The 14873-nt window shown below is 38.7% G+C and overlaps 1 protein-coding gene across 3 annotated transcripts in view; it reads left to right on the top strand.

Annotated features, from left to right (window-relative positions):
* Ghr (growth hormone receptor) overlaps nucleotides 1-14873 on the top strand; it is a 265598-nt gene that overhangs the window by 118075 nt on the left and 132650 nt on the right. For all 3 annotated transcript variants that reach the window (NM_010284.3, NM_001286370.1, NM_001048178.2), the window contains exon 2: nucleotides 7270-7348. In NM_010284.3, the coding sequence (NP_034414.2) occupies nucleotides 7279-7348 (70 nt within the window). In that variant the 5' untranslated portion in view covers nucleotides 7270-7278. The remainder of the gene's footprint in view (nucleotides 1-7269; nucleotides 7349-14873) is intronic.

The following is a 14873-nucleotide window of genomic DNA, read 5'->3' as shown; positions in this document are numbered from 1 at the left end:
TAATGATTATAAATTTATTGGAGAATGAAAAAGAATGATTTGAATAAGCCACTTCATCTAGTTCTAAGGTTGTTGTTTAGTTTTCATTGTTGCTGTTTTGAAAAAGTGTTCATGCTAAGGTGAGTGAAGGCTGGATTTGAACCTAATAGTCTCTGACCCAAGAACACATTTACTTGACCTCATATCTCACCCCGTCTGTAAATAAAGATCAAGGTGAGAGGGCTGAGACAATGTCTGTAGACCAGGTTTGCTTCTCCGGGTGATGATTAACTAAGCAGGATCTGCTGACAGCGGATCAGGTGTCACTGGATGAAATCAAATGTCCAGAGTTCACTCTGAAAGCCCTCAAACATTTTGTGTCCAAGTCAGCAGATTCCCCAGTCTTTATACCTGATATTTCACATAGAGCTAGCCAGCCACAGTCCCTTTCCCTGCCAGGGACGAGCTGGATCCAGCTTCTACTGGCTTCATATTGGTAGGCTAAAATCAGCTTTGGCAGAGGTGTTTATGCCACAGAGGTTGGCAAAAGCAAATTGTGGTCCTTTTGTAATTCCAAAGAGACGTTTGCCAGTGGGCAGAAAAGGCAGACTCATGTGGATAGTTACACTTATAGAAGTAAAACTAACAGCCACTCTAAGAAACCCCTACAAAACCCCAGACAAATGTCATCTCCTGAGGCCTCCAAAGACTTCCGGGAATCTTGGGTCCCCATTGTTCAGTGTTTGAGAGGACCTCTGAAAATGTGCTCATAATGTTTACATAACTAAAAATACTTTAAATTGCTTATTGTTTTGTTACAAAATATGTGCCGATAGTGTAATGTGAGCATAAATGAGCTTAATGTTTTAGTGTAAATACAAACATGTAAACCACAAAATGTATGACCAATGTTGCCAAGAAGAAAGTTATTGCATAGCACATATTTTAAATTTTCAACAAATCACATTTGAAAAACAAGATATGAATGTTAATTAATTAGTAATATATTTTAGCTAATTCAATTATCTAAATTATGAATTCCAATATGCAATCAGTATAATTACTAAGATATGCTGTATCCATTTTTTACCAAGTCTTCAAGATCTATATGTAGCTGATACATACATATCTCAATTTAGCTGCTAAGTTTTATGGCCTTAATTTAGACCATAAACTGTACAGCTGGAAAAGCATATCTACCTTCCAACCTTTTCTAAGTACACGTAAGTGCTTAAGTAAAACAATCAGTTATGATTAAATGCAGTATAAAATTATTCTACTCCTCAATCACTTTAGCCATATTCTAAATGCTTAGTAGCCACTGGTAACTTCAGTCAACTCCGACACAAACAAGATATGTTTATTGGTTGGGTAGGAAGAAAGATCTACTGTTTATATACGACTATTCCATAGCCCTTTTTTTTTTTTTTTTTTTTTTTTTACTTCTGCCTCACAGTATACATACTTAAAGTTCCTATCCTGGAATCCTGGTACATTCCAGAGAAAAGAGCAATCTCAAAAACTTGCAGCCCTGTGAGACATAAGTATGTTTCAGACCATATCAGGGTCCATACCGAGGAGCACTCTTGTGCACTATAATGATGAGAAATTCCTTTTGCCTCTCGACTTCCTGACATGGTTACCACATTACTCATGTTGGGTGATAATTAGGGTTGGGGTTAGGGTTAGGATTAGGTGTTATGGTAAGACGAACCTGCTGCATTGCCAGTCACACTGAGCTAATTGGTAGATAGACTTGCTAGTGATGGGGTGATAACTAATTATGCCACAGGTTCATGTGTTTGCTTTAGCATTATACTTCCTGCCATGGCTTAATGTATACACCTACTTGTGAAAACAAAAAGTTTGGTTACTGCATTCTGATTGCATCACCATCTCTTACACTTATTTCAATCTTGTTAGTTTTTCATGACATAGGCTATACCACATGCATATATATAAACATATAGGTGTATATGTTTTATTTATACTTATAAATATATTATATAAAGGAGAATATATTTATTATATACATAAAGACACACATTATATCTATATAATCTACCTATATTTATGTCATCATCATATACATATTGATACATAGATATCATAATGTAGCCTTAGTATACAGTGGGCTATACCATCTAAGTTAGTCTAACTGAACTTTACAGTGTTCAAATGACAAAGTCACCTAATAACATTATTCTCAGAATCTGTCCCCACTGTTAAGGAGCACACAACTTTTGTTATTATTCTTTTTTAATATCTGGGGTGGGAGATGGATCAGTGAATATGAAAAGCACTTTCCATACAAGCTTCATGGCCTGCATTAGATCCCCCAAATGTCCTTAAGGATGGTAAGAACTGACTCCACAATAGTCTACTGACCTCCAGACTGATACTGTGGCATGTACACACGTGCACACACCCACACACACAGACATAATATTTTCAATTTAAAAAAAAATCTGTAAACTTTTCTTTCTTCCACTAATGGGAAGAAAATAAATTGCCTTAATGCATTTGTATCTGTATCAGTTTCCAAATGATTCCCCACTGTAAAAAATGACCAAATAAATGCTCTGTGCTAATTAAAGGAGGTGATTTGTGGTATCATTTGGATTGGCCGTTGCATTTTTCCATGCTGAGTTAGTACAGTTTTGCAATATTCTATTACTAATACACACCAACACTGGGTACCACATGTTCATTAGGTTATCTTCTAAATGTCTTTCCTAGGCAACATGAGCAGTTCTGTTTCAACTGGACTTAAAGAAAACCTGAAATTGGCAAAATGAGAATTTAAGGGAACTTAATATTTCTGGCTAATTTGGCTGTCATCATGGAGTTGCTCCCAACCTGCTTGACAAGACTGCAGCCCAACTCCATCTTAACTCCTCCCACATACTAATATGCTAGCAGTGAACTTTAAGGAGGTCATTGTTCAATTTCTTTTAAAATATGCAAGGATCAGAGAATATGGCTGGTTTAGGATGATGGCTTATTTTGTTTCTGCTAATTATAAACAAGCTGCAGGAACAGATCTCCCCCCATGTCATTAATGCACATTTTAATATTACTTTTGACAAAGATAGGCATTTTTCACAAAGCAGTCTAGTCACTGTGTTACATTTACCTAATACTCATCTCTATACAACTGCCACCCTCATTGATGGCTTCTTTTCCTGTAGCCCTTGTTCTTGTACCTTGAGCTTCACAACTCTCACATTTCTGGAAGTCTCATAACTGTGTCATCCACCAAGTAGCCCAAACAATCATGAGACCTTCTCTTCCCCCTAAGCAAGTCAGATCCCAGCATCCCTACCTCTGCCTTCTTATTCATTCATGTGTTCACTCACCACTTATCATAGACTTGTGGTCCTTTATCTTCTCCTATATCCTGTTATCACAGATCTTTTCAGTATACCTGGATATGATTAAATTATGAAAACGTGATAAGCAATGTTATCTTAAGGAAAATCCATTTCTGCATATTATCTACAGCAAAGGCTGATTTATATGATCAAAAACGCTGCTTCAGTCCTGTTCTACCTTGCTAATGCAGGTTTACCTATAAATCTGGCCAATGGTGTCAATTTATTAGTCTCAAAATATTAACTAAACACCCTCAGATTCCATCCCTACCCCGGATCATTGGCATTGAGCTTTGGTCTGTACAAGTTTGCCATGGCTTGTCTCACTCTATTTGCACATCAAAATCTTATCTATCATTTAGTTCTAATTTTTAGCCCCTCCCTGAACTCAATGGCTGATTCTTTTTCCTATTTTAACTTTCCATTTCTAATTAGAATCCATCTCTTCTCAGTTTTAAATATTTTCTAGTTTTTATAGTTAAGAAACACGGTTCAGATAACTCTTGTATTAATCCCTATAGGGCTTTTTCCAATTCTAGCAGCTACTAATCAGTCCAAAATTACTTGTTCATTTTCATTCAACATAATGTAGCCTATGCCCTTTTTACATTGAGTTAGTTATATGTTTGGGGAAATGTCATATCTCACTTGAATATCCTCTTTTGTGTCTGTGAACTATGTCAAAGTCACAGTATAATCAATATCTCATAAGCCTGACTGTATGATTTAGGAGCATTCTTTGTTGGGCAACCTACAGAATACACCAGCTGGATTGTTCTAGTTTTTAACTGGTTCTCCCTGGAAGAAGGAGGAAAGCAGGCAAAATGCCTCAGACTTGGAGTGTGGAAATGGTGTGAATTCCATTATGAAAGAAAAGAAGCCCATTTTCTTCCTCTTCCTGAAAATATTCCAGGAGGCTGTAGCCAAAGAATGAATAAGTATCACAAGAAAATTAAAGTAGGATTTTCCCCCCCTTAGGAAAATACTGCAAACGTAGAAATTAAATTTGGTATATTCCTCTGGGGGGAAAAATGGCTGCCTTTAAAAATGCCTCTTAGAGGGGCACATTGGATGAACTCTTCTACCTTGAAGTTAATGGATCATTGTAAGTTTAGACATTTGGGGGAGGGGGAAGCTTGAAGAAGGGGCTCTCTCTTTCTGGTATTTGGCACATGCTATTGTGTTAAATTAAAATTCCAAACTCTATGTGTCTTCTCCCAAGTCCACAATAACACTTGTAGCATTTGATCTCAGCTAGAGCTTTGTACACGAGATTCCAATCACTCAGAAGATTCTATAGGGAGTTCTGCAAAGCTGGTTGGGACAGCATACAAAGCCAATGGCAAATTCTCTAGACTGTATCTGCTGAAACACCAATGAAGGAAAAGGAGAGACTAGAGTCCGATATAGTAGATCATTCCTACTGAATCCAGCTACATTTCTGTGTCCGCCTTCTGGTTCCTATACCTGAAGTGTTACAAGTCCAGTCCTTCTGCAGTATGTTCCAGGTGGCAATGAACCGTTCTGATCTCCCACTGGGGAGAACTGCAGCTTTAAATAACCTTGTTTCTGTGATGGGAGACAAAAATGAACTCCTGGCTAATTTGCTTTTGGAATTCCAATTTGCTTAGTGTGTGTGTGTGTGTGTGTGTGTGTGTGTGTGTGTGTGTGTGACATAAAAATGTGTTATGTTGAGCTATGCTTGTCTTACAACAGTGTTGTAGTAACTTATTTGAGAGAAGTTAAAATTCCTGTGTATGAAGCAGCTTGGAAAAGACTGGGGACTAAGTCAGAAGCAATTTAGTGGCAGAACCTACCTAACATGTAAAATGTGGCTTCTAGGATTCAGTATCTGGAACTTCAAAATGAAGAAAGCACAAAACATGATGGTTAGGGAAAGATGGTCTACTAGTTTTCTGACCTAAATCCCATTTGTTTCTGGCACCTGCCTTGTCTTTTAAAAATGCTTTAAGATCTGATTTCTAAGGCATGGATAGTATCTTCTAAGAAATGCAAACATTTCCATACACCTACTCAGAAAGAAAGATAAACAACCCAGGAATTGAGAATTCACTCTTACAGTCTGCTATCAAGATAGTACATGAGGAGGAGCCTCTACCTTGCCTTTAAGTGTGTTCTGAGATGACTAGTTAAAGTATCATTACTAAAGTTTAGAGTCTGTGTCCTCAGTGTGTTCCCTATTAAAAAAAATGAGAGTAAAAGAAAAGTTCACACTATAGCATTTTCAGTCTATTGTATTTCAGTCTATGTATTGATGCATTTTGCTAGAGGCTCCAAAATAATACTACATTGTCTGTATTCCTAGAGGTAAGGACAGAGGGCTAGTGATTTATATTTGTGAAGTAAATGAGGCAAAGCTGTCAGCCCATAACCTTCCAGTTAAATATCAAAATGTGATGGTGGGTTGCAGTAACATCCCACTTCCTGAAAACCTCCCAGTTAATTTTCACATTTGATCCTACCAAAAATTCCAAGGGTGAGTGTTTGGGAGGGAGGGTGTGAAGCATGCAAATATATTCAGACACAAGAAAATACTGGGTTTGCATAGAGATGTGTTTTCTAAAGTAAAACTACTTGGAGATCAGGGAATTGAAATGTTGTCCTCTGTCTGCAAAGGAACATGTAGAACATTTGACATTTTATAGCTCTTCAGGATTCCATGGCTGCTACCAGAGCCACACCTGTAGAGCCATGAAAGCAAACATTCTTGCTCAGCAGTTCACTATGATTAGGGATAACAGGAAGAGTTTTATCAGTATTGTCAAGTTTGCAAATGTTAGAAAAGAAGAAGAGAAGAGAAGAGAAGAGAAGAGAAGAGAAGAGAAGAGAAGAGAAGAAAAGAAAAGAAAAGAAAAGAAAAGAAAAGAAAAGAAAAGAAAAGAAAAGAAAAGAAAAGAAGAGAAGAGAAGAGAAAAGAAATCAGTCCATGGAGGCCATTGAAGAATTGGTGGAGTGTTGATAAGGTGACTTGTAAATAGGGCAGTATTATGGAAATACTGGGACTAAGCATCAAAGTGGTTGGCAATAGTTGTCAAATGCAACAATCCTTCCCCAAAGAGTTGAGTACTGAGTTTCTTTACCACCCATCCTGCCTTGTCTCTAGAGAAGTGTGGACATAGTCACCATAGGTTATTTTCCCAAAGAAGTGTATTTCCTTCAGATAAAGGCATGTGCTTACAGAGCCCATTGATCAAGTCCCTCATTCATTAGACCGAAAGACTGAAGGTGCAGCCACTCTTGGGCTTCTAAATCACTAGAAAAATGGAGACTGGTGGCTCTTGGTGAACATATGCTTGGGTGTTTCAGAGCACACAGTCATTCCCAGGGTTCCCTTAATGTTTGAAAGGTATTTCTCACCTCTCAGCTTCCCTCTTGTTACACCTCCCTGGGATCAGTACAGTGTTTGTAAAACATAAATTAAGCTCCTTTGGTCCTTGGGAAAGAGGTGTAAGAAATGTTAGTATAGTATTATAGAAGATTTTTATTTTATTTTATATTTTATTTTTTGTCTTATTCAAAGCCCTGTGCTGAGCAATTTTTTTCTATCTCCAGATGAAACTAAAAGAAAATACACTAGGCCCTGTTATTAGAGCTGAGCTTGTGGGTCTTTTGCTGTGAGGTGACCCAGTGGCTGGAAGCCAAGGACCTGAAAGTCTGCACTGCTCATTCTGTTTCCTGAGGAAAGAGCTCATGGGATGGAGAGAGAATTCCAACACGCTGTGCATCCTCATGACACATGGGGCACTTCTGAAGTCTGAGGCAATGCTAGACTTACTAAGATTTCTTCCACAACGTTCTTGTCCACACACTCACGACTTCACGGGGCTTTGAATGTTATATCAAGACCGTGGTCTGTGGCTGCTTGCCTTGACCTTGTCCCTTTTCTGTCTTGCAGGTCTCAGGTATGGATCTTTGTCAGGTCTTCTTAACCTTGGCACTGGCAGTCACCAGCAGCACATTTTCTGGAAGTGAGGGTGAGTTCTACATTCCTTTTCTCCTTGTGTGGTATAAAGAAACAAAGCAGTCCTGTGTTAAATCTGAACAAAATCGTCTAAGTTTTAGGTTAACAGCAAACAGGAAACCTGTCTTAGCTTTAAATTCATAACCCAGGAGAGAGCCATTCTGGGGATGTGTAAGTGGGGCAAGAGTCGTAGGCTTTGGCAACTGACATTTTCCTATTGGAAATTGATGTTACGTAATGCACAGGGGGACATTTATGATGAAGACAAGCCGGGTCTCCGGGAGAGATATTAAAATCACACCAAAGCATCATTAGCCTACTAATCGCTCAGCTCATCTGTAACTAAGCATAGCAGAATCTGTTTCCAAAGCCTGGAATGCAGTCCCCTTAATCATATTCCCTGAGATGTAAATCTCAGGCTTCCAATGAATTTGTGCCCCTGTTCTCTGAATAATCATTCATTTGGCTGAGTTCCAGAGGAAAAAGACACCCAAACTAGGTGACCAACGTTACCCAGAAATTGTGAGCTACCTTAGCTGTCTGACTATGTTCCCTTATGTTTTTCTTTTATACTCTCCCGGTTGTCTCAATATTTTCAGATTCACATGTCATAGCAGAAACAACAAAGAATAATGCAAATGGGTGTGGGGGTGTCTGTCTAGAAAAAAAAAAGTGTCCTTACAAAGGGCTGGCGGACGTTTTTGAAGACTGTCTTGAGCACGAGGCAGTTTTCTTTCCTGGTTTCATTAGAGGATAGAATAGAAACAATATGTTTTTGCCATGCTGTGCCTCTGGATTCTGTTGCTGCTTTAAGTGTAGCCTACTCCCTTACTCAACACCCAACTCATGTTGGAAAACACAATTTAACAGGCGACTTAACACCTTAAGATGTCCCGCTGACCTTGTGACCAAAAATAAATGCCCAGTAGTGAGCTGCTGACTGTGTTAGGAGCAACTTGGAAAGGGGAACGAATAGAATGCACTATTTGATTTCTTAAAGCAATCCCAAAAATATTTATAGAAAAGAAATCATAATTGTTTGTAATATTTTTGGGTTTTTCTGGTGTTATAATGTCAATATTATACAAGTCAGACGTGGAGGGAGAGAGAGTCACGGGCTCCACTTCAGCCGCTTTTCCCATGGCTGCTTTTTAGAGCCTGGTTCTGAGCCAGAGAATTACAGCTCAGCTCCTCTGCCATTCCAGAGTCATGGTGGTTTAATCGCTCCTTTCTTCACTAAGGTGACTTTCAGTCCAAGGGGCAAGGCTTGAGGAGTTTAAAAGCCAGTGAAGTGAAAAGCACAGCAGAACAATCATTAAAGAAGTTGAGAAATGCATCCCAGGCTAACAGATTAGAGCTCAAATGGTTTTCTTTATTTTTCTTTTTTTAATTAGATATTTTCCTTTATTTACATTTCAAATGTTATCCCCTTTCTTTGTTTCCCCTCTGAAAATCCTCTATCCCCTCACCCCATCAACAACCCACCCACTCCTGCTTCCTGGCACAGGCATTCCCCTATACTGGGGCATAGAAATTTCACAGGACCAAGGGCCTCTCCTCCCATTGATGGCCGATTAGGCCATCCTCTACATATGCAGCTAGAGCCATGAGTCTCACCATGTGTTTTCTTTGGTTGGTTGTTCAATCCCTGGGAGCTCTCAGGGTACTGGTTATTTCATATTGTTGTTCCTCCTATGGTGCTGTTAACCCCTTCAGCTCCTTGGGTACTTTCTCTAGATCCTTCATTGGAGACCTTGTGCTCTAATGGATAATGATGAGCATCCACTTCTGTTCAAATGGTTTTCAAACCTAGAGAATTTCCAAGTTCTGTTCAACAGCTTAAACATTTGCCCAGCCTTCAACTTCATGAGAAGAATGGTGACAAAAAAGTATATATAATGTTATAAGCCGTGTGTGTGCTTGTGTGTATGTGTGCATGCAAGTGCATGTATACACATGATTACCCATTTTCTCTCTGTGGCAAGAGAAGCCTTGATCTACTTCTATAGCAGAAATCCTGAATATAATAATCTGAGCTCAACTACAGCTCTCTTGGTGTTCATTAATTCACTAGACTCAATACAGCATATTTGCTTCTTTGTGCCCTATGGATGACTGTCTGCCAAGTCCTTCTCCTACCCCAAATGTGGTAACCACTGTTGTCTCTACAATTTGACCTTTTATTTGTAAAATTACACATTGATGCAACCATGTTTATTGTTCTTTCCTGATCTGACCTCTTTCTCTTAGACTGATGGCCACTTTTGCTTTAGAGACACTCACACTGTGGCAAATGGCAGGAGCTTCAAGCTGAAGTCTGGGCTATTCCATGTCTATGCTGTTATGTTGACAGCTGCAATGAATACAGACATAGAGTCCCTTACACAGTGGTGGTTTCAACAGCCAGTTCCAAAACTGCTTCTTAATTTCCTTTTTAATAATTTGTGTTTGCGACTTGATGGCTTGAGGAAAGAACCATATGAAAATGAAACATGTTATAGTAAATACAAATCATGTATTTTATCAGCCCTATGGATAGGGAAGAATTTAGCAGAGAAAACATTGCCCTCTTTCTTTTTTCTTTTTTTCTTTTTTTCTTTTCTTTTCTTTTTTTTTGTTAAACTAAGCAAATTTAAATATTTGAGTATTTCAGAAAACTTTCTTAAAATAGCCTAAAGATTAAAAATAGGAAAATAGAGCTGGCGTGGTGGCTCACACCTTTAATCCCAGCACTTGGGAGGCAGAGGCAGGTGGATTTCTGAGTTCGAGGCCAGCATGGTCTACAAAGTGAGTTCCAAGACAGCCAGGGCTATACAGAGAAACCTTGCCTTGAAAAACCAAAAAAAAAAAAAAAAAAGGAAAATAGGCTATGCTGTTTGCTTACAAGGTTGTAGACAAGCTAGGCAAGCATGTTCCCGAATTCTCGTGTGTGTGTGTGTGTGTGTGTGTGTGTGTGTGTGCCACATAACTAATAGCTATAGCCAGACTTAGTACATGACATATTGTGGGTCACATGACACATTGTGGGTCTCAGATAACATTCATGGGTCATGTGTTTCTTTTCTTTTTTGCCAAGTCTGGATCAACCTATTTTATTTTCGATTTTCCTCTTTCAGTATAAGGCAGACTAAAAATTATATAGGTAGAGAATTAAAGACAATGTAGTTTATTTTATTAGATATTTTCTTTATTTACATTTCAAATGTTATCCCTTTTCCTGGTTTCGCCTCTGAAACCCCCCCCCATCCCCTCCCCCTCCCCCTGCTCACCAACCCACCGACTCCTGCTTCCTGGCCCAGGCATTCCCCTACACTGGGGCATAGAGCCTTCACAGGACCAAGGGCCTCTCCTCCCATTGATGACTGACTAGGCCATCCTCTGTTACATATTCGGCTGGATTCTTGAGTCCCTCCATGTGTACTCCTTGGTTGGTGGTTTAGTCCCTGGGAGCTCTGGGGGTACTGGTTAGTTCATATTGTTGTTCCTCCTATGGGGCTGCAAACCCCTTCAGCTCCTAGACAACGTAGTTTTTTTGTTTTCTTTTCTTTTGTTTTGTTCTTTTTTTTTTAATTCGTTCTTTGTTTTGGCTTGATTGGCACAATATGTAGCAGTACTAAGTGGTTTGTCATAAGGTAATCACCTGTAAAAATCTGCCCCCGAGGTAGATTGGAGATGACAGGTCTGTATGGGAAGGGAAAGCTGCCTCTTGACTACTTAAGCGGGGCTCTACTTGTTTGGGCACATACACAACTGGAAATGTATTGGGTCTGAGAGGATTTTTTTTTAATTAAATTTAATTGCCCTGTGGGAAATGTAATGGGAACCAAACATTGAAGAGTAAGATCATTGTATTGTTTACAATGTAATAGCAAGGGTTTTTTTGTTTTTTTTTTTATCACTCATCCTTAATATGAGGCCCCATATTCCTCCTCAGTGCAAGTTATATAATCTCATGGAGAATTCCTTATTCCATCCTTAAGAAGGGGCAACATTGTTTCATCTTTAGAAGGCTTTACCAGCTCGATTTTTCCACTGGCTGTATGTAGAATATTGCTTGCTGAAAAATGACCACAAAGGTTTGGTGCGTATAGGAGTGCCCACTATAAAGTATGCCATCTATCTTTATATAGCATGCAGTCAGCAACTCAGCTTCTCCTTGGGCCTCAGCAGCCTCAGGAAGAAGCAAACCAATCCGTGATGTGCAGAGAAGTTCAGTCTGGCTAGGACAGGAAGAGCTCCTGGAAGTGATGGAGGGCCTGACTCTTTAATGTCTGCCTCTCATGATGAAGGCAAATCATCAAGACTCCCTGAACAGAGTAACTCAAAGTGAACGTGGAATCATTAATTCACCAAGGTCACTGTGTGCACATGTCTTCAGTGCTTCCTATTTTTAAAACTTAAATCTAGGAGTCATGAGGAATACAAGAAATATCTTCAATAAGTTATCTTGACATTAGGTAAGTATAGTGAGAGGATCGGGCTCTGTACATGAACTGTGGCGATGGCCCATATCACACTACATAGGAGTAGCACTGAACATAGAAAACTGTTCATTCAATTACCAAATGATACAATGTTCAATGAATGGCATGCAATGTTCAGTGAATGGCATGCAAGGAGTAGTTCCATTCTATGCATTTAAAAATCAACAAATATCTACTGAGCATTTACAGACAAGAAAGGTGTCTTTGGCAGAGCTCACTGCACATGAGCACTTTGTTTCTCTTGGAAACAGACTTAAGGAAGTTGATTTCAGTAGAATTATACCGTCTCCAGATGGCAAAAGGATCCACAGGCAAAGACGGGACTTGTCTGGCCTCGAAAAACTGACAATTTATGGAAAGGAAGAAAAAGTATGTGCCAAATCCATCAAATAATAATATTTCTCAAAGCTGTAAGCAGGCCAGTCAAAACAAAAGTGCTAAACACAGGATGGAACATTATTTATACATTTTTAGTATTTACAGAGAGCATATATACTGTTTAGGTATAATATTTATATATAAAGTTTATATATATATATATATATATATATATATATATTATAACCTATTAATAATAACTATAGGCAAAGCTTATAATTTGCTTCTCCCAACTCTGGAGAAAGCTTCTACAAAACATATTGTATCTTTCTATACCATTTAAGAGAAAAGAACCTTTTCTAGAATGATATGCCATGTTCTAAAGGAACCAGAATTCAGCAAGTATTGTTCACTTTATATTATTGAACAGTCTTTATAATCATATGCAGAGCAACATGATGTTTAGTTGGAAGATTCTGCTGCTCTTCCTGTTCAACAGGAAATAATTGCACAGTAGGGGGTTTTTACTTTTTAAACAAACTCTACACCACTACAGTTGAAGCTACACATGGTCATTAGAAGTTGCCAAGAAATCCTGGATATAGATCAAAGAAGTATTAGAGTCACAGTTGAAGCTGATAAACATTTAAGGGTGTCCCTTTAAACAATGTCAAAACCGAGTAATTTAAAGCTTTGACTTCTCCCTGAAGTGAGTGGGAAAGCCATAGACCTTTCAACGTCAGCTTTTTTGACCGTACAAAGCAAGAAGAGTTTCATAATCTGTCTAATGTCGTGGCTCATGTCCATGTACATCAACAGTCCTGTGTCACCTTGACCTCCTCATATCACAAATGTACTTTGACATTGGACTTCAGCATGTTGGAGCAGGCCAGGTGACTCTAGATGGAGCCAATGAGAGATATAAGAAGAGTCATTTGTAAACAATGACACAAAATTGACTTTTGACATTTTTTAAAATACTTTTTGGGTTCCAAGAGGAAATTAAAATTTATGTTCACGACATTAAGGAGCCCATAATTTATAGAAGGTGAAGCAGAGATGTAAACATACTTCAGGTGTGAGTACCCTTAGTTATTACAGAGTTTTAGGCTAGATAATAATATTGTTAGAATTTCTCCTTGGAAATAATAGTCATAATAAAAGTAATTTGAAAGGATGAGTGAAGAGGATACAGATTAAAATAGGTCAAAAGAGAGACAGTCTAAAGGTGACTAAATAAATAAATAAATAAATAAATAAATAAATATCAGAAAAATATTAAGGATATACCAGATAGATAGATAGATAGATAGATAGATAGATAGATAGATAGATAGATAGATCATGATCAGAGAAATATTAAGGATATCCTAAGTGCAATATTTGTGGTTCAATTAATAGACTTTTAACTTTGAGACTATCAGTATATTCTTATTCATCCAGTTCTAAGTTTCCACACATTTAATTAAATGTTATCAAAAAAAAGCATTGATTCACTTTTAATATAGTGGAGTCATGGAACACAGGTCATCTTGCTGACAGTAAAGTGGTAGGAGCTGAAGGGTAGTACCCCTTTGCATAGGAACATACCAAGCCTGGGGAGAGAGCATCATGTTTTTAATGCTGTATTTGGCATCCTTTTTCTAACTCCTCTTATCTATGCCTAGCTCAAGTTCTATGGCCCTCTAGTCACCTATGTTTTTGACTGTCACATGGTATAGATGACCATATACCAGCAAGTCTACCATGTGGACAATGGACTGAACTCTCCATTAAAGTCTTTCTACATTCATTACTGTATCTCAAGACCTTTAACAAACTCTTAAGCATTTTATTATTGCAGGATATGTGCTTCCCTCATATAATGCAACAAAAAGCAAGCAGGATGTGCTGAGATGCACAATGCTTTGTGCTGGGCAGAATCCTAGAAGGTGGCTAGGTTTACACAGCAGCTGAGTCAACCCAGTGAAGACCTTAGCAGTGTAGGTGAATAAGTAGTGTCTCAGCTAATTTGTAAGTAGAAGACTTAGGACGACCCCCGAGTAATCCAAGTGCCCATGACAGATCATCTATCTACTTAGCTGCCCTGGATCCCAGGTTTGTCCAGGACAAGAACCTGTCCTGATTTACCAAGTGTCCCCATAGCACCTTGATTAGGTAACCCAAACTGAGACTCCTTTTGGGGATTGACAGGGAAGAGACTGATATAAGTTAATTGGTGTGGGATATCTGCAAAAATTGGATGTTCATGAGCACACCTGGCTATCTGCCTCTGGCCAGAGGCCAATCTAGTCTCAACTATGCAGAAGCCCATGCTAGTTTAGACTAATTCAGCCAGGGTCCCTCAATCACAGAGCACTAGAAAAACTATCTCAGAGTCTTCTGACCTATGGTTGGTGGTTTTAATTTTTTCCTGATTCTCCTCCTCCTCCTCCTTCACTACTACCACCACCACCAACAACAACAACATCACCACCACCACCTCCTCCTCTTCTTCCCCTTTCTTCCTCTCCTTCCCCATCCTCTATTGAAGTTAATGTGGTTGTGTTCCCAGAGCTGGTTCTAGTTAAAACTTTAACTTTAAACTCCATGTGATGAAGAGCTATAGGTCTATTAGATTCATCGACCAAAGTGCCTTCATGGCTTGGCTTTGGGTCCATGTGACTACTTATCTTTACTACTGAGCCCCTAACTGGTAGTAGAGTGCTCACTAGCATTCCCCAATACTGAGGAGAA

The sequence above is a fragment of the Mus musculus genome, chromosome 15, assembly GCF_000001635.26.
Source record: "Mus musculus strain C57BL/6J chromosome 15, GRCm38.p6 C57BL/6J".
Taxonomy (NCBI): domain Eukaryota; kingdom Metazoa; phylum Chordata; class Mammalia; order Rodentia; family Muridae; genus Mus; species Mus musculus.
This window is presented reverse-complemented; position numbering and strand designations above follow the sequence as displayed.